The 15,552-nt window shown below is 43.7% G+C and overlaps 1 protein-coding gene across 3 annotated transcripts in view; it reads left to right on the top strand.

Moving 5' to 3' along the window:
• The first annotated feature begins 54 nt into the window (after nt 1–54).
• The window catches only part of HEXA (hexosaminidase subunit alpha), a 54,913-nt gene continuing 39,415 nt past the window's right edge, over nt 55–15,552 (top strand). For all 3 annotated transcript variants that reach the window (XM_050796328.1, XM_050796329.1, XM_050796330.1), the window contains exon 1: nt 55–467. In XM_050796328.1, the coding sequence (XP_050652285.1) occupies nt 215–467 (253 nt within the window). In that variant the 5' untranslated portion in view covers nt 55–214. The remainder of the gene's footprint in view (nt 468–15,552) is intronic.

Genomic DNA, 15,552 nt, shown 5'->3' with positions numbered 1-15,552 from the left:
GAGCAGTTGCCGACGCCCGGCACTATCCGCTGCATGCAGCAGGAGCCTCACGTCCAGGCCGGAAGTGAAAGGGCAGGGAGTGGGTCCTCCCGGGGTCGCAGGCGCAGAGCGGCCTCTGGTCGGTCACGTGATTCGCCGATAGTCACGCGGGCGCCGCTCACCTGACCAGGGTCTCACGTGGCCAGGCCTCTCCGAGAGGGGAGACCGGCGGGCCATGGCAAGCTCCAGGCTTTGGTTTTCGCTGCTGCTGGCGGCAGCGTTCGCAGGACGGGCGACCGCCCTCTGGCCCTGGCCTCAGAACATCCAAACCTCCGACCAGCGCTACGTCCTTTATCCGAACAACTTTCAATTCCAGTACGATATCAGCTCCGCCGCGCAGCCTGGCTGCTCAGTCCTCGACGAGGCCTTCCAGCGCTATCGTGACCTGCTTTTTGGTTCCGGGTCTTGGCCCCGTCCTTACCGCACAGGTCAGTCGAACTTGTCCCGCCCTGTTCCCGGGCCCTGAGAGAGCCTGCCTGGGGACAGCTCCCCCAGGGCTACAGAGACGCCCTCTGGGCTTTTGCCCAGCCCTCTGATCACAAGCACTCCACTTCCTCCTCGAGCTGTATTAGGTTTACATCCAAAGATAACTACTATAGGACTACGGTTCAATCAGGAGATTAATTTATGGAAAATACTGTGCCACCAAAAATCTTAGGTGATGCTTCTGACCGTGTTCAAGCTGTCCAGGGTCCTAGTGAGGCTGTGGCCAAGGGCTGGGTAGAGGAGACCAGAGAAAACACTCAAAATTGGGGAGACATAATACAAGAACTATGCAAGGTTACATACAAGTGTCTGGCACATAGAATGTTTGGTGGGCGGATCACGAGGTCAGGAGTTCGAGACCAGCCTGACCAACACCGTGAAACCACGTCTCTACCAAAAATACAAAAAATTAGCCGGGCGTGGTGGTGCGCGCCTGTAGTCCCAGCTACTCAGGGTGCTAAGGCGGGAGAATCGCTTGAACCCAGGAGGTGGAGGTTGTCATGAGCCGAGATCGCGCCACTGCACTCCAGCCTGGGCAGCAGAGCGAGACTCCGTCTCAAAAAAACAACCCCCCCCCCAAAACAAAACAAGTATAAACTGTGAAAGAAGTCATAGAACATAAGGAAGTGAGTTTCCAGCGGCTGCTTGGAATGGGGTGGTGCATGTAATTAGCCGGGACTGAAAAGAGGGTATTCCAGGCAGGAAGAAGGGATTGAGCAGAGACACAAAGAGTTATGATTGAGCTCAAATTTCAAGTCTAGTGGATGTGATGAGTGGGTTCTGGGGATTGAGGAGGGATGAGGGTGGGGAAAATGTGGGGTTAAAGAGGTCAAGAGCACTTTAGTCATTGGTTTGATATAAAATGGAAGGGGCTAACAGTTTTCTTTTAGGCAGCTATGTAATCAGTACTGAAAATTGCATTTGAGGATAATTATTCCACAGCACATGTATAAGTCGAGTCAACAATGTAAAGGAATACAATTCTGCTGCATGGGTTCAAAATTTAGAAGTTTCTTGATAATCTCCTGGAATCTAGCTCTTTGGTTATATTGTATAGATGTTATGGGGGTGGGAGCCACATTTACAGTTGAGTCATATAGTAATATTTTATATGATGTTTCAAGTGTGTTTAAATTACTTCACAAAAGTTATCATTTGATATCTAGAATTAAAAGCATTTAATTAAACACATGACATTTGATTTAGGGAAAGAAGTACAACCTCAGCATCAGAGTAGTCCTTAACTGGTAAAATGCATTAAGCTGGAGAGGATAAGAGGCCTGCTCTTGAGTGTGGTAGATCACATTTTCCTCTGAACCCTCATGACAAATAATAGAGAGCCTTACACAAGATTGGCACTCAGAATATGTTGATTTGGGTTATAGAAGAGTTTGAGCCTGGTTTATGGGGTTAAAAAAAGATCCTTCTAACTGCTATGTGTCAATCCCAGTGCTGGGCACTCTGAAGGTTACGAGAAAAGTCTTAAGACCTAGCCCTAGACTCTATAGTTCAATTGCGGAAACATGAAAATATGAAACAGTGGTACACAGTGAATTATAAGATGCTCAAAAGCTTTGTAGGTTGTTTACTAATACTGTATACATGAGAATAATTCCTTTCCTTTTTTTTTTTTTTTTTTTTTTTTGAGACGGAGTCTCGCTCTGTTGCCCAGGCTGGAGTGCAGTGGCCAGATCTCGCCTGGCTAGTTTTTTGTATTTTTTTAGTAGAGACGGGGTTTCACCATGTTAGCCAGGATGGTCTCGATCTCCTGACCTCGTGATCCGCCCGTCTCAGCCTCCCAAAGTGCTGGGATTACAGGCTTGAGCCACCGCGCCTGGCCTTTTTTTTTTTTTTTTTTTTTTTTTTTTTTTGAGATGGAGTCTTGCTTTATCACTCAGCATACACTGAGGCTGAGTGCAGTGATATGATCTCAGCTCACTGCAACCTCCGCCTCCTGGGTTCAAGCAATTCTCCTGCGCCAGCCTCCCGCGTAGCTGGGACTACAGGTGTTCGCCACCATGCCCAGCTAATTTTTATATTTTTAGTAGAGATAGGGTTTTACCGTGTTGGCCAGGCTGATCTCGAACTCCTGGCCTCAAGTGATCCACCCGCCTTGGCCTCCCAAAGTGCTGGGATTATGGGCATGAGCCACCGCGCCTTGCCTAATTCCTATACTTCTAAATTAGGCCTTCACCTCCATTGCTATAGTACCATAGTTTAATCAAGTAGATAGAAATGGAGAGATTGTGAGACAATGAAATACTATAAATTCCCTAACGAAAGAGATTTAGAGCCAGATAAATTCAATAAGATGTTTATTTCCATATATTACCTTCCTGTAAGTTCATTTGCTTTATTAGTTGAGGGTTCTTGTCCTTTGAGAGAAAATGAAGACTGGGTTGGGTGAACATTACTAAAGACTTAAAAGTAACTTCTTTCTCTATTGTTCTTCCCATGGAGTCTTCCCTTTGGAACATTGTTTCCTGTGGAGGCTTTTAGGTGACTTTAAGCTAAAATCCTAGTTCTGTAGAAACAAGGATGAAGCAATAGCATGGGAAGCAAATAGAGGGAAAGCAGTACCAACAAGGCTGAAGCCAGAATACATTCTTTTATGAGTCTGATTTTAGTAAAGAAGGCAACATATGCAGGTTAAATCTTAACTAACAGATTTCCGTCCTCTTCCTCCAAACAGCTTAATTGTAGGTTCTGGGCCAGTGGGTTTTGTTTGTTTGTTTTTGTTTTTTTTTTGAGACAGTCTTGCTTAGTCACCCAGGCTAGAGTGCAGTGACACAGTCTTGGCTCAGTGCAACCTCTGCCTCCCGGTCTCAAGCGATCCTCCCACCACAGCCCCTTGAGTAGCTGGGACCACAGGAGCATGCCACCACACCTGGCTAATTTTTGTATTTTTTGTAGACGGGGTTTCACCATGTTGCCCAAGCTGGTCTCCAATTCCTGAGCTCAAGTGATCCCCTTGCCTTGGCCTACCAAAGTCCTGGGATTACAGGGTGGAATGAGCCCCCCTGGCCGACCCAGTGTTTTTCATTAAGCAATGCAACTTCTGGTTTTGATCTAAATCTGAAACTAAGAATTCATACTCCCTTTTCTGGAAAACAAGTCTGGGGATTGAGGTTCAGTTCTATTTTGAATTCACCTTCAAGGGTTAGTCCCACCAGTTGCTAAATGTTCTGTGAGGGTGTTTAGTATTTGCCACCTTTCTTTGCCATTGAAAGGTGTTTCTACCAGTTGGAGGGTGTGTGTTGCATGTTGTTGAACCTGTTAAATAGACTTGTTTTAGGAACTAGATACTTGAATGAATCTAGTTCCCTGTGTGATTATTAAGCCACATCCTGTTTGCAAAGCAAAGATGTGATCATTTGGAATTTGGAATGGCACCCATCTAATGTTGCTCCAGACACTTAATAAGCATGGTGTGGAGCATGGTGATTGATGGAGCTGATAAAGCCCAGATTTTTCCAAGTAAAGTGGCTAAGTCTGTTTCTGCCATTTGACTGCGTTTTTTTTTTCTTTTTTTTTTTTTTTTTTTTTTTTTGAGATGGAGTCTTGCTCTCTTGCCCAGGCTGGAATGCAGTGGCGTGATTTTGACTCACTGCAACCTCCACCTCCTGGGTTCAAGCGATTATCTTGCCTCAGCCTCCCAAGTAGCTGGGATTACAAGCGCCCACCACCATGCCTGGCTAATTTTTTATTTTTTAGTAAAGACGGGCTTTAGTAGCGACAGGGTTTCACCACGTTGGCCAGGCTGCTTTCGAACTTCTGGCCTCATGTGATCTGCCCACTTCAGGATTACAGGTGTGAGCCACTGTGACTGGCCATTCTTCTTTGCTTTTCCTGAAACTGATTGATAGAAGCCATAGTATATCATAGATATTATAAGGTTCCCATCCTGGTCTGATGTTCACCTGCACATCTCTATGAGTTGCTGAGGATGCCATTGTCCTTGAACAGAATAATCCTCTTTCCCTTCTCCAGCCCTTTTATTCTGGAATGGAAGATGATTATATGAGAATCTGTATCCTTCTACAGCTTTTATCAATATTTGATTTGCTCATCTTCAGATATGAAAGAAGTGACTGGGTTAATAAGTGGCATAGTTCAGTATAATCTGGCTCTCCTAAAATACCTTCTTTGGCCTTTTCTTCTATATCTGGAACGTTGTAGATATGTAGTTATTATTTGTAGAATATATTAACGTTAAAGAGCTACTTTGTGTAAATATTTGTAAGAAGGCTTTATGGGTTTGGGTTTTGTTTTCTTTCTTTTCTTTTTTTCTTTTAGAGACAGGGTCTTGTTTTGTCACCCAGGCTGGAGTGCAGTGGCACAAACACAGCCCACTGCAGCCTCGACCTCTGAGGCTCAAGCTGTTCTCCCATCTCAGTCTCCTGAGTAGCTTGGACTCCAGGTGCACAGCTAATTTTTGTAGAGATGGAGTCCCACCGTGTTGCCCCAGCTGATCTCAAACCCCTGGGCTCACCCAGTCTGCCTGCTTCAGCCACCCAAAGTGTTGGGATTACAGGTCTGAGAAGATCATCAGAAAGATATGATTTGCAGTTTTTCACTGAGGATTGCCTTTCCTTTCAGGTTTCCAATTTGGAGTGTAAGTGTGTGATTCTGGGCAAAGGATAATCACACTGTGCTGCTTATTGTGTGATCCCAACTTGTGCTGCTCTTAACTCAGCACACAGTGGGAGATGCATTGGGATTGCGTGTAGGAGGGAAACAGACAAGGTCAGGCAGCTGGGCTGGGGAGAAAGAATAATGCTGATTAGTTCTCTCCACTTTAATTAGGCTAGTGGCTAAGTATACTTTAACCTTTCCCACGGCAAAGACAAGGCATATTCCTGCCAAAGGCATGGTTGCCACTAAGTTTATTGTTTTGAAAGCAAAGAGGAAGAAAACAACATGGGAAGAAGGTTTTGTAGTAGAATTACTTTTCTTGTGAAGGGGTATGTGGAGAACAGAGGGATACATAGGAGAAATACAGTGATGAATAAATTTTCTTTAGAAAAAAGGTGATGGCAGAAGCACAGTTTTTAGTTGAAGGGCAAAATAAGTGTCGTATTTGATTTTGAATCCCAGGGCCTAGATTAGCTCGGCCCGCAGTCTTCTCACAGCCCTGTTTTTTTCTTTTCTTTTCTTTCTTTTCTTTTTTTTAAAGAAACAGGTCTTTCTCTGTCATTCAGACTGGAGTGCAGTGGCGTGATCGTGGCTTACTGCAACCTCGAACTCCAGGACTCAAGCAATCTTCCCGCCTCACTCTTGAGTAGCTAGGACTACAGGCGTGTGCCACTGCACCCAGCTAATTTTTTTTATTTTTTACATTTTGTAGAGATGGGGGTCTTAGTATATCGCCCAGGCTGGTCTTGAACCCCGCTGGCTTCAAGCGATCCTCTTGCCTCGGCCTCCGAGAGTGCTGAGATTACAGGTGTGAGCCACCATTTATTACCTGAAGCATGATACTTTTCCAGTATCCCTGGATAGTACTGAGTCCAAGAAGCTAAACTTGATCAAGGTGTATGTGGGTAGCCTAGCCCTGGTTTATAAAAAATTCGAGTTTTATTTCCATGAGCTGTAGGTATTCCCCTGCCTTGGATATTCTGTTTGAACACAGTATACGTGTATTAGGGTCTGGAACATGATTTATTGAGGAGTCAGCCAAGAAAGTGTTTATTAACCCCTTAACTATGTGCCTTCAGACTAATTGCCTAATTTCCAAGCTGTTGCTGCTACTTCCTTCTTTTTTTTTTTTAAACTCTGCCTACCTTCCAGACATTTCTAAGGATAACAAGAAAATAGTTATGTTTTTTCAGTCTTTGAAGGAGGCTATAATAGTGGGAAGAACTTGGTGATTTTAAAAATAAAACAATAAAAATTAAAAGTCCGAGCCCCAGAGATGCCCTTCCTTCCATTTCCTTCTACCCCAGTTCCTTACCTCCAAACAGAAGCAAGAAGCATAGCATTGGAAGGTTTTTGACAATGGATACCTGTTGTTTTGTTGTTGTTTGTTTGTTTTTAACAATCTCATGCTAGAGCATGTTGTCTGTTTCTTAGCCTGTTAAAGGCATAAGCCTCAATCCCTTTCCTGTTGATTATATAGAGGGAAAGGAGTTTTACTGCCTTATCAGTACTTCTTTTAAGAAATAAAACTGGGCATGGTGTCTCATGCCTGTAGTCCCAGCTACTCCGGAGGCTGAGGTAGGAGGATGGCTTGAGCTCAGGAGGTGGAGGTTGCAGTTAGCCAAGATCGTGTCATTGCACTCCAGCCTGGACAACAGAGCCAGACCTTGTCTCAAAAAAAGCAAACAAATAAACAAAAACCCAGAAACAAAAACAAAAGAAGGGTCACTCTTATGTTTCTGCAGTTTCCTAAATTTCTTTTCCTGGCCCTGAAAATAAGTGATAAAATAGAATCAATTTGCATCATCCTCAGGAGGTTCCACAACCTTTGTGGAGCCAGTGACGACAAAGTCAGCGGAAGAAAGGAGGTTGGGTCCGTAGGGGTCAGAGAGGTGTATGTTTGAAGAGTTTTCTGTGGTGTGAGCTGTCTCAAGGTTTACATGTTCACAGTCTATTGTAATACCAAAATGAATTCTATTTTCTTCTCTATTCCTGGTTGTAATGAACAAAACCCATTATTGGGTCAGGAACTTCAGTCTTCTCTCTTCTTGTCCTTTGTTCCTGTTTTAAGCTATGGCATTTGCTTAAGCTTCCTGGCCACACACTCGGCCCTGATCCCCAGCCAACTTTGGTATGCTATTGTTGTGTCCACATCTTGAAGCTGGTTAGGCTTGGGTGTGGTGTGGAGCTCCTTCCTGTGGAAGTGTATACTCAAATGCAGGACGTATGGGTGCTTGTCAGCTTGTCACCTGTTAAGCAGCCTTCGCCTTCTTTTGTAAAACTCTTCGGATTGAGGGGGTAAGGGGGATGACTTACCAGATACACTGTGTTATACATGAACAGTTTAACTACTGTACTGTTTGTTCAACCTTGTCCTTGTTGTAACTAGGATTCCACATTAGTGGCTTTGTTGTTTTGCCTGGAGCTGCAGTCCTAGGTTGGGGGAGATTCAGAGTTCTAAGGCTATGTCGCTTTTGTATGTTGAAGTGTCAGCCTGTTCACATACTGAATGGCATCTCACAATAGTGAAGCCTTCAGTCTCCTATAAGAGGCTCATGAAAAACCCTTCATGGAAGCTGCTCCTAGAGTGTGGCTTTGCCATAGATGACCCTACCCCAGGACTCCTCTGGCCAAATGAGAGAATCGAGGTTTGCTGGGGCAAAACTGTCTTATTGGGAAAAGGGAAGTAGAACACGGAAGGAAACTAGCATTTAGTGTCTGGCACTTGATGTATGTTATTGCCCTTTCATCTTCATAACAGCTCTGTGAGGTCAGTGTTATCCGAATCTTTGAGAATGGAGACATAGAAGCTAAGTAACATGCCCAGGGTTACACAGTTTGTAGGGGTGGAGCAGAAATTCCAGTATGCATAAATTTTGCTCCTGTCACTGTACAGTCTTGTGGCATACTCATACACGCCTTTGTCAATCCAGTTAGCAATTTGGAAAACTACTGGCCTCTGGCAGGATTAAGCTCTAATCATATCTTAGCATTAATTACTTCAAATAAGTAATAACTTCTAACATCTAGTTACTCAATAGCACTCAGGTTATGAATATTTTGATCCCTGGCCCATTGTTACCAGATTCCAGTAGCATTTCTTCCTTCTTCGCATCTATTCTTAGTACAAGTAGTATTTATTAAGTAACTTTAATTGTCAATAGTACTAGGGCCAAGGAATATTAAGTTGAACTGCCCTGTCCTTGAAGTATTTACAGTTCCTGGAAGTGGGGATACAGACAGACAGGGTGTGATATTTTTCTATAATAACTGAAGCACAAAGTACTTTGGGAGTGCAGAAGAGGAACACCCGACCTAAGTGTGTGGAGGGGAAAGGAGAAGGTGCATATTGAAAAGGCTTTCCTAGAGAGCTGTTGAAGGAGGTCTAAAAGTAGAAGTTGGTGGGGGTGAAGATAGTATTCCACATAGAAGGAACTGCACGTGGAAAAGGCCTACAGGCGAGAAGCCTTCACGCCATATTCAAGGAACTCAAGGTGTCTAGCTGAAATACACAACTCTAGGGTGGATCAGCAAGTTCTGAAGCTAAAGAGGAGATAGATGGAAAGGTCATGAAATGGCCTAATAAGCCCTGGTAAGGAATGGAGCTTTATCCTAAGGTCAAAGAAGGCCAGTAAAGTGCAGTCAACAGGATAAGTGATGTGACTACACTCTGGCTACATTGGGGCTTGCTGTAGAGTGGGATTAGAGGCAGGAAACCCAGTTAAAAGGCTGCCAATAGTGATCTAAATAAGAGAATAGTGGCTGAAGTTGGGTTGATGGCTGTAAGGACAGAGAAAACTAGAAAGACTGAAGAGAGATTTAGGAGATGGCTGCTTGGAAGTGGGAGTTAGGCTGGAGGGAAAGGGTGCTGAGGATGACTCCCAGATTTCTGACTTAGCGGTTTGACTGTTGGCTCTCGTTCACTTGTGCTGCCATTAACAAAGATAGGGAAAATAGTAGGAGAGGAAGGGAAGGAGTAAAAAGAGAGCTAAATTGGCCAGTCGTGGTGGCTCATGCCTATAATTCCAGCACTTTGGGAGGCTGAGGCGGGCGGATCACCTGAGGTCGGGAGTTCAAGACCAGTCTGACCAACGTGGAGAAACCCCATCTCTACTAAAAATACAAAATTAGCTGGGCATGGTGGCGCATGCCTGTAATCCCAGCTACTCCGGAGGCTGAGGCAGGAGAATCGCTTGAATCCAGGAGGCAGAGGTTGTGGTGAGCCGAGATTGTGCCACTGCACTCCAGCCTGGGCAACAGGAGCAAAACTCCATCTCAAAAAAAAAAAAAAAAAAAAAAAAAAAAAACGAAATTGATGAAGAGGTTGAGAGGTAGAGTGAGAATCATGAAAAGTAAATTTGATTTTGACGTGTTGACTATGAGGTATCTAGCAAGCAGTTAGCTATGTAGTACTAGAGCTTGGGAGAATGAGTTTGAACACTTCCCAAGGAGAAGGTGGTCCAAAAGGTAACCATAGGAGGGTGGTTGAGGAAGAGGAGGATGTTGTTGGATGACTGCTAAGCCAGAACATGGGTTAGTTCTTCCTCCTGGGTGTTAAAATCATCTAGGATAATAGCCAGCTTTGGGGTGGAGAGGAATACTGGGCACCAGGATCCAAAGTATTAAGTAAATAAGGTCAGGTGCAGTGGCTCATACCTGTAATCCCAGCACTTTGGGAGGCTGAGGCAGTTGGATCACTTGAGGTCAGGAGTTCGAGACCAGCTTGGCTAATGTGGTGAAACCCCGTCTAATTTGTAAACATACAAAAATTAGCCAGGTGTGGTGGTGCACACCTGTAATCCTAGCTATTTAGGAGGCTGAGGTAGAAGGATCACTTGAGCCTGGGAGGTGGAGATTGCAGTGAGCCGAGATCGTGCCACTGCACCCCAGCCTGGGCAATGGTGTAGGACTCCATCTCAAAAAAAAAAAAAAAAAGTGAATAAAGAAGTGATCAGGAAGCTGCAGAGGGTTGTAACAAGGAGAGCTGGAAATTTAACAGCTGGGTGACATGAACCACAGAAGAAAGGTGTTTTATTACTTGGTGGCGGTGGAATGGATGACCCAGAAGCAGCCCTATATCTCAACCCTGTAATGTGGGAGGTGTCTGCCTCTCAGAGCATGTTGTAGGGGAAGTGGTGTGTGGTATTCCTGGGGAGAGCCAGGCTTCAGTTAGGGAGGAAGTAGAAGAAGCTGAGTAATTAAATAACTACACAATAAGATCTCAGAGGGTTTACAAGGTGAATGATATGTAGTACCAGTGGTCTGGTAGAGAAGAGGAAGCAACATGTATAAGAATAGAAGTACAGGACCAGAAGTGAGCAAAGGGGGTTATATATTGGGCAAAGTGACAAAATATGGTAGAGATATGACATGGTGGATTTCCCTGGCAATAAGATTGCCAAGAAAATAGATTCCAGAGGCAAGCAAGCATGTGTATGTATGTGGGAATTTAATATATGATCAAAGAAGTATTTCCAATCAAAAGTGAAAAAATGTATTAGTCAATAAATACGTGAGGATAACTGGTTATCCAATTGGGAAAAAAAAATTCTTTACCTCATATCAAACTCAAAAGTAAATTCCAGGTATTAAAGATCTAAAGATGAAAGACCAAGTGTTAGGCAGAAATGAAGGAAACTATTATTAAAATTTTAGGGGTAGAGGAGGCCTTTCTAAGTGAGCAAACAAAGAGACCATAAAGGAAAAGAGTCATAGCTTTGACTGCATAAAAATTAAAGCAAAAGAAAGCATAAGGTTAAAAAATAAAGAATAAAATGAGGCAGATATTTGTAACAAGTCAATAAAAGAAAAATAACTTTTTTTTTCCCCCACCCGAGACGGATTCTCGCTCTGTCGCCCAGGCTGGAGTGCAGTGGTGCAATCTCAGCTCACTGCAAGCTCCGCCTCCCAGGTTCACGCCATTCTCCTGCCTCAGCCTCCCGAGTAGCTGGAACTACAGTCACCGGCCACCACGCCTGGCTAATTTTTTTTTGTATTAGTAGAGACAGGGTTTCACCATGTTAGCCAGGATGGTCTTGATCTCTTGACCTCATGATCCACCTGTCTTGGCCTCCCAAAGTGCTGGGATTACAGGCGTGAGCCACCGCGCCCGGCCTGTGTTTGTTTTTTCAAATCCAGCTGGCAACGGTGAAAAAGAATTGAGATGGTCTAGTGTTGGAAAGATGTGGAGCAATGGGCCCATATATGTCGATTTGGGTATAAGTCAGTACGGTAACTTGGAAGAGAAATTTGGCAGTATCAAAACCAAAACTTTCATATCTGTGGCCTAGCATTTCCACCTCTAAGAATTTATCCTACAGATATCTTTCACAATTGCTTATATACATATATATGAATATTTGTTTACTAGAGCATTGTTTATAATACTAAAAACTTAGAATAAATGTCCGTAAACAGAAGAGAAGTTAGGTAAGTTAATGTATATCTCATCATTGGAATTCTATTCAACATTTATAAATAAGGATATAGATCTATATGTATATTGACATTAACAGATCTACAGCTCATTTTGGTAAGGGGAAAAAAGTTACAAACTAATAGTATTAGGATCCCATTTTTGTTTTTGGGTTTTTTTGAGACAGTCGCGCTCTATCACCCAGGCTGGAGTGCAGTGGCATGATCGCTCAGCTCACTGCAACTGCTACCTCCCAGGTTCAAGTAATTCTCCTGCCTCAGCCTCCCAAGTAACTGGAATTACAGGCACCTGCCACCATGCCTAGCTAATTTTTGTATTTTTAGTAGAGACAAGGTTTCGCCATGTTGACCAGGCTGGGCTCAAACGCTTGAACTCAAGTGATCCACCTGCCTCAGCTTCCCAAAGTGCTGGGGTGACAAGTGTGAACCACTGTGCCCAGGCCCATTTTTATTTTAAAAATTAATAAATTTATGTATTTACAAAAAATTGGAAAATTGTGCAAACTGTTATAACTAAAGTTATCTCTTGAGATCTAGAATTTTAGGGAGATGTTCTCTTTCCAGTGGGGATAGGATTGGGAGGGGCAGATCAGTTTTAAAAGTAGGGGGAAATAGAAAATTTTTAACTACAACTTTTCCCAAAAAAAAAAAGAGAGGTGCAACTTTTACCCAAAAAATATGTGATGGGAATGAGAGGAAGGAAGAACATTCAGGATTCACCTGTGGGCTGGAGAGAGTGATACTTCCAAGTAGGTATTAGTAGTCTGTGGAGGGTGAAGAATCTTGGGACTTGCAGGAGGAGGTACCATGATCTAGACTGAATTCAGCAGCACTAAGGAGAAGGCCCCAGCTCAGGGCAGCTGGCTTCACAGACTCCCACTTTGTTGGGATAAGAAGTTTGACAAGGTTGGCCTTGACTTGTCTCCTAGCCACACCAGTTCACTTCCCAGGCTTGGAATACCTTTTCTCCTCTTGGTAGCTTGGTGAATACCAATTCAGTGTTCAAGATCCCACTCAGAGGTCCCCTTCAATGTCAAGCCTTCCACCTTCGCTGGACGTGGCTATTAAATCTACCATAGCCCTTATCACAATGTTTGTGATCATTGTTTGTGTTTATCTCTCCTGCTAGATTGTGATCTCCTCAAGGGCAGGGACCAGGGCTTGTTTTTCTTTTTAACTGCCCCAGCACCTAGCACAGTTCCTAATGCACATTAAATGCTCAATATATCTTGGTTAGAATGAAGAAATGACTGGGAAGTGAATGATATAATGGGCTTTTATTAGGCTGAATATGGGGGAGATGAAACCTGGATATGATGTTTATAAAGGTGAGAGGGGGAAGAGAACAAAGTGGGCATGGGAACAAACTTTGGCACCAGCCTAGGAGGGTACCAGGGGATATGGGGGCAGAGTAGACATTAAAGAGTGGGAAGGTGGCCCAAGCCTGGGTTGCCTTTCTTAGTTTCCAATCCAGAAGCAAAATCAAGTACCACTTTATAACCGAAACCAATGTGTTTTTTTTTACATACTGCTAGGATTCTGTGAATCAAACACATTGATACAATAGAACTGTTTTGATTCAGGAGGAAACAGGGGTAGTGGAGGGAAAGGCTGTTTTGCACTGAGGTAAAGATTGATAGTTTCCAGGTTACCCTAATAGTTATTAGTTACCCTAATACAGCAATGAGTTCTTCCTTTCAGAGAAGTGGAAAGACCTAAATCTTGGAATTTATGGATCCAGAGGTCTTCAGAGCAGTGTCTGAAAAGGCAGTTTGTGTAAGTCTGGGTGTCTTAGCATCGCCCACCCCAGTCTCAGGATTTCAGAAATACTAGGTTTGAGGATATAAAAGTAATCTCTACATTAACTACTTGCTATTTATGCCTGATTGTCACATAGCACAATCATAACATTAAATATGCATTTTGTAAATTCCAACATCATTCATTTTTTCAGCAAACATGTATTGAATGACTGCCGTGTGTCAGGCACTGGGAATACAGAGACACTGAGATTGGTCCCTCCTGTTGAGGAACTCACAACCTAGGTGAGGAGCTAGACAAATAAACAGCATATCTTAAGATAAGTGTTTTGAAAAGTGTGTGTATACCTTGCTGCATGATTACATAGGAGGGTCTCTTAGGAAAGGGCAGGGAAATAACAGAAAAATTTCCTAAAAGGAAAACAGAGCTGTTTCTTAATTGGGAGAGATGTGGAGGGAAGGCAAAGTTTGTTTCAATTGGAGGAAGCAATATGTGCAAAGAAAAATATGGAGAAAATATGGCATTTTCAGGACAGAGTTCATTGTTCATTGTGAGAGTTCCTGCACAGGAGCAGAAAAAGACAAGGCATTTTATTATGATTACCCAGTGAATTCTGGACTTGATTCTGAAAGCTGTGGGAGCCATTGGAAGATTTTAAGCAGAGATTGTCATGCTCCTATCTTCGTATTCTAATATCCCTGAGGATAGTAGATTGACATGGGTATTCCTGGAGGCAGGGGAAGATTGCCTGGGAGATTTTTTTATAGTCATCCAGGTGAGAAATTACAAGAGGCCGAATTAAGGCTTTGGCCCAATGGGGTTGGGAAAATGGCGATGTGTTAAGAGATTATAAGTATTGTGTAATTGTAAGACTTTTAAGAAGTCTTTTTACTGTTGTAATCTCAGTGCTTAACACAATGTTTGAGCTAGCAGACAGTCTGTGAATGTTATTTTGAGTTAATGAACTTGTGATCTACTCAGTGAGATGGAAGGTGTAGAAGAAGGAGATTTCTGGTGTAGGTAAATAGATGGGGCTGTTATCAAAGTGAGAGAGAGGATCAGCCAGGAGGAGGAATGAAGAGTTAGGTTAGTCTTGTGTTGAAGATTCAAGTGGCGTTTGAGACATTTGCGTGGAGGCATACAAGTCTAGAGCTCCAGAAGAAGAGCTGGCTTGGAAAGATAGATTTGGGAGTCATTGGCCTGCTGTGGGAGTGGATGGCATTGTCTAGGGAGAGTGTAAGGGAAGGTAAAAAGAGAAGTTTGGAGCCTTGGACACCCTGGGTAACACTAGCACATTGGGGTTGGTGAAGGAGAAGTAGAATGAAGAAGCATATTCAAGGAGTTAGAAGGAAAACCAAGAGAGCACTGTCCCCTAAGCTAAGGGAGTTTAGTTTCAAGAAGGTCAGGGATGTCCGATGCTGTCAAGAGGTCCCAGAAGGAGTGAGTGGTTTCTATGAGCTCTCTGACAGCAGGGATTTTTGTCTGTTTTGACCACTGCTGTATCCCCAGCACTTACTATGTGTCCCCTGGCACATAGTAAGCATTCAGTAAATTACTGTCGAATGAATGAATGAATTGAAAAGAGTCCCTTGAATTTGGTTACAGAACCACAGGACTTTGGTGAAGCCATTTTGAGAGAAGTGGTGGTGAAGGAAGCCAGATTTTTTTTTTTTTTTTTTTTTTTTTTTTTTTTTTTTTGAGACGGAGTCTTGCTCTGTAGCCCGGGCTGGAGTGCAGTGGCCGGATCTCAGCTCACTGCAAGCTCCGCCTCCCGGGTTCGCGCCATTCTCCTGCCTCAGCCTCCTGAGTAGCTGGGACTACAGGCGCCCGCCACCTCGCCCGGCTAGTTTTTTGTATTTTTTTTAGTAGAGACGGGGTTTCACCGTGTTAGCCAGGATGGTCTCGATCTCCTGACCTCGTGATCCGCCCGTCTCGGCCTCCCAAAGTGCTGGGATTACAGGCTTGAGCCACCGCGCCCGGCCAGGAAGCCAGATTATAGTGGATTAAGGAATAGATAGGTTGTAAGGAAGCAGCTACGAAGAGAATACTAAGCATAACCAACATCATGAGCACTTACCATGTGCCAGGCCCTGAGCTAAGCACTTTACATGTGTTAACTCATTTAACCTTCCCAGCAGCCCAGTTATATAGGTATTATGACCCCCATTTTACAGTTGAGGAAACTGCAGCTTAGAG

Source organism: Macaca thibetana, chromosome 7 (genome assembly GCF_024542745.1).
Source record: "Macaca thibetana thibetana isolate TM-01 chromosome 7, ASM2454274v1, whole genome shotgun sequence".
Lineage (NCBI taxonomy): Eukaryota > Metazoa > Chordata > Mammalia > Primates > Cercopithecidae > Macaca > Macaca thibetana.
The sequence above is the reverse complement of the archived record's forward strand: the minus strand, read 5'-3'. Positions and strand labels throughout refer to the sequence as shown.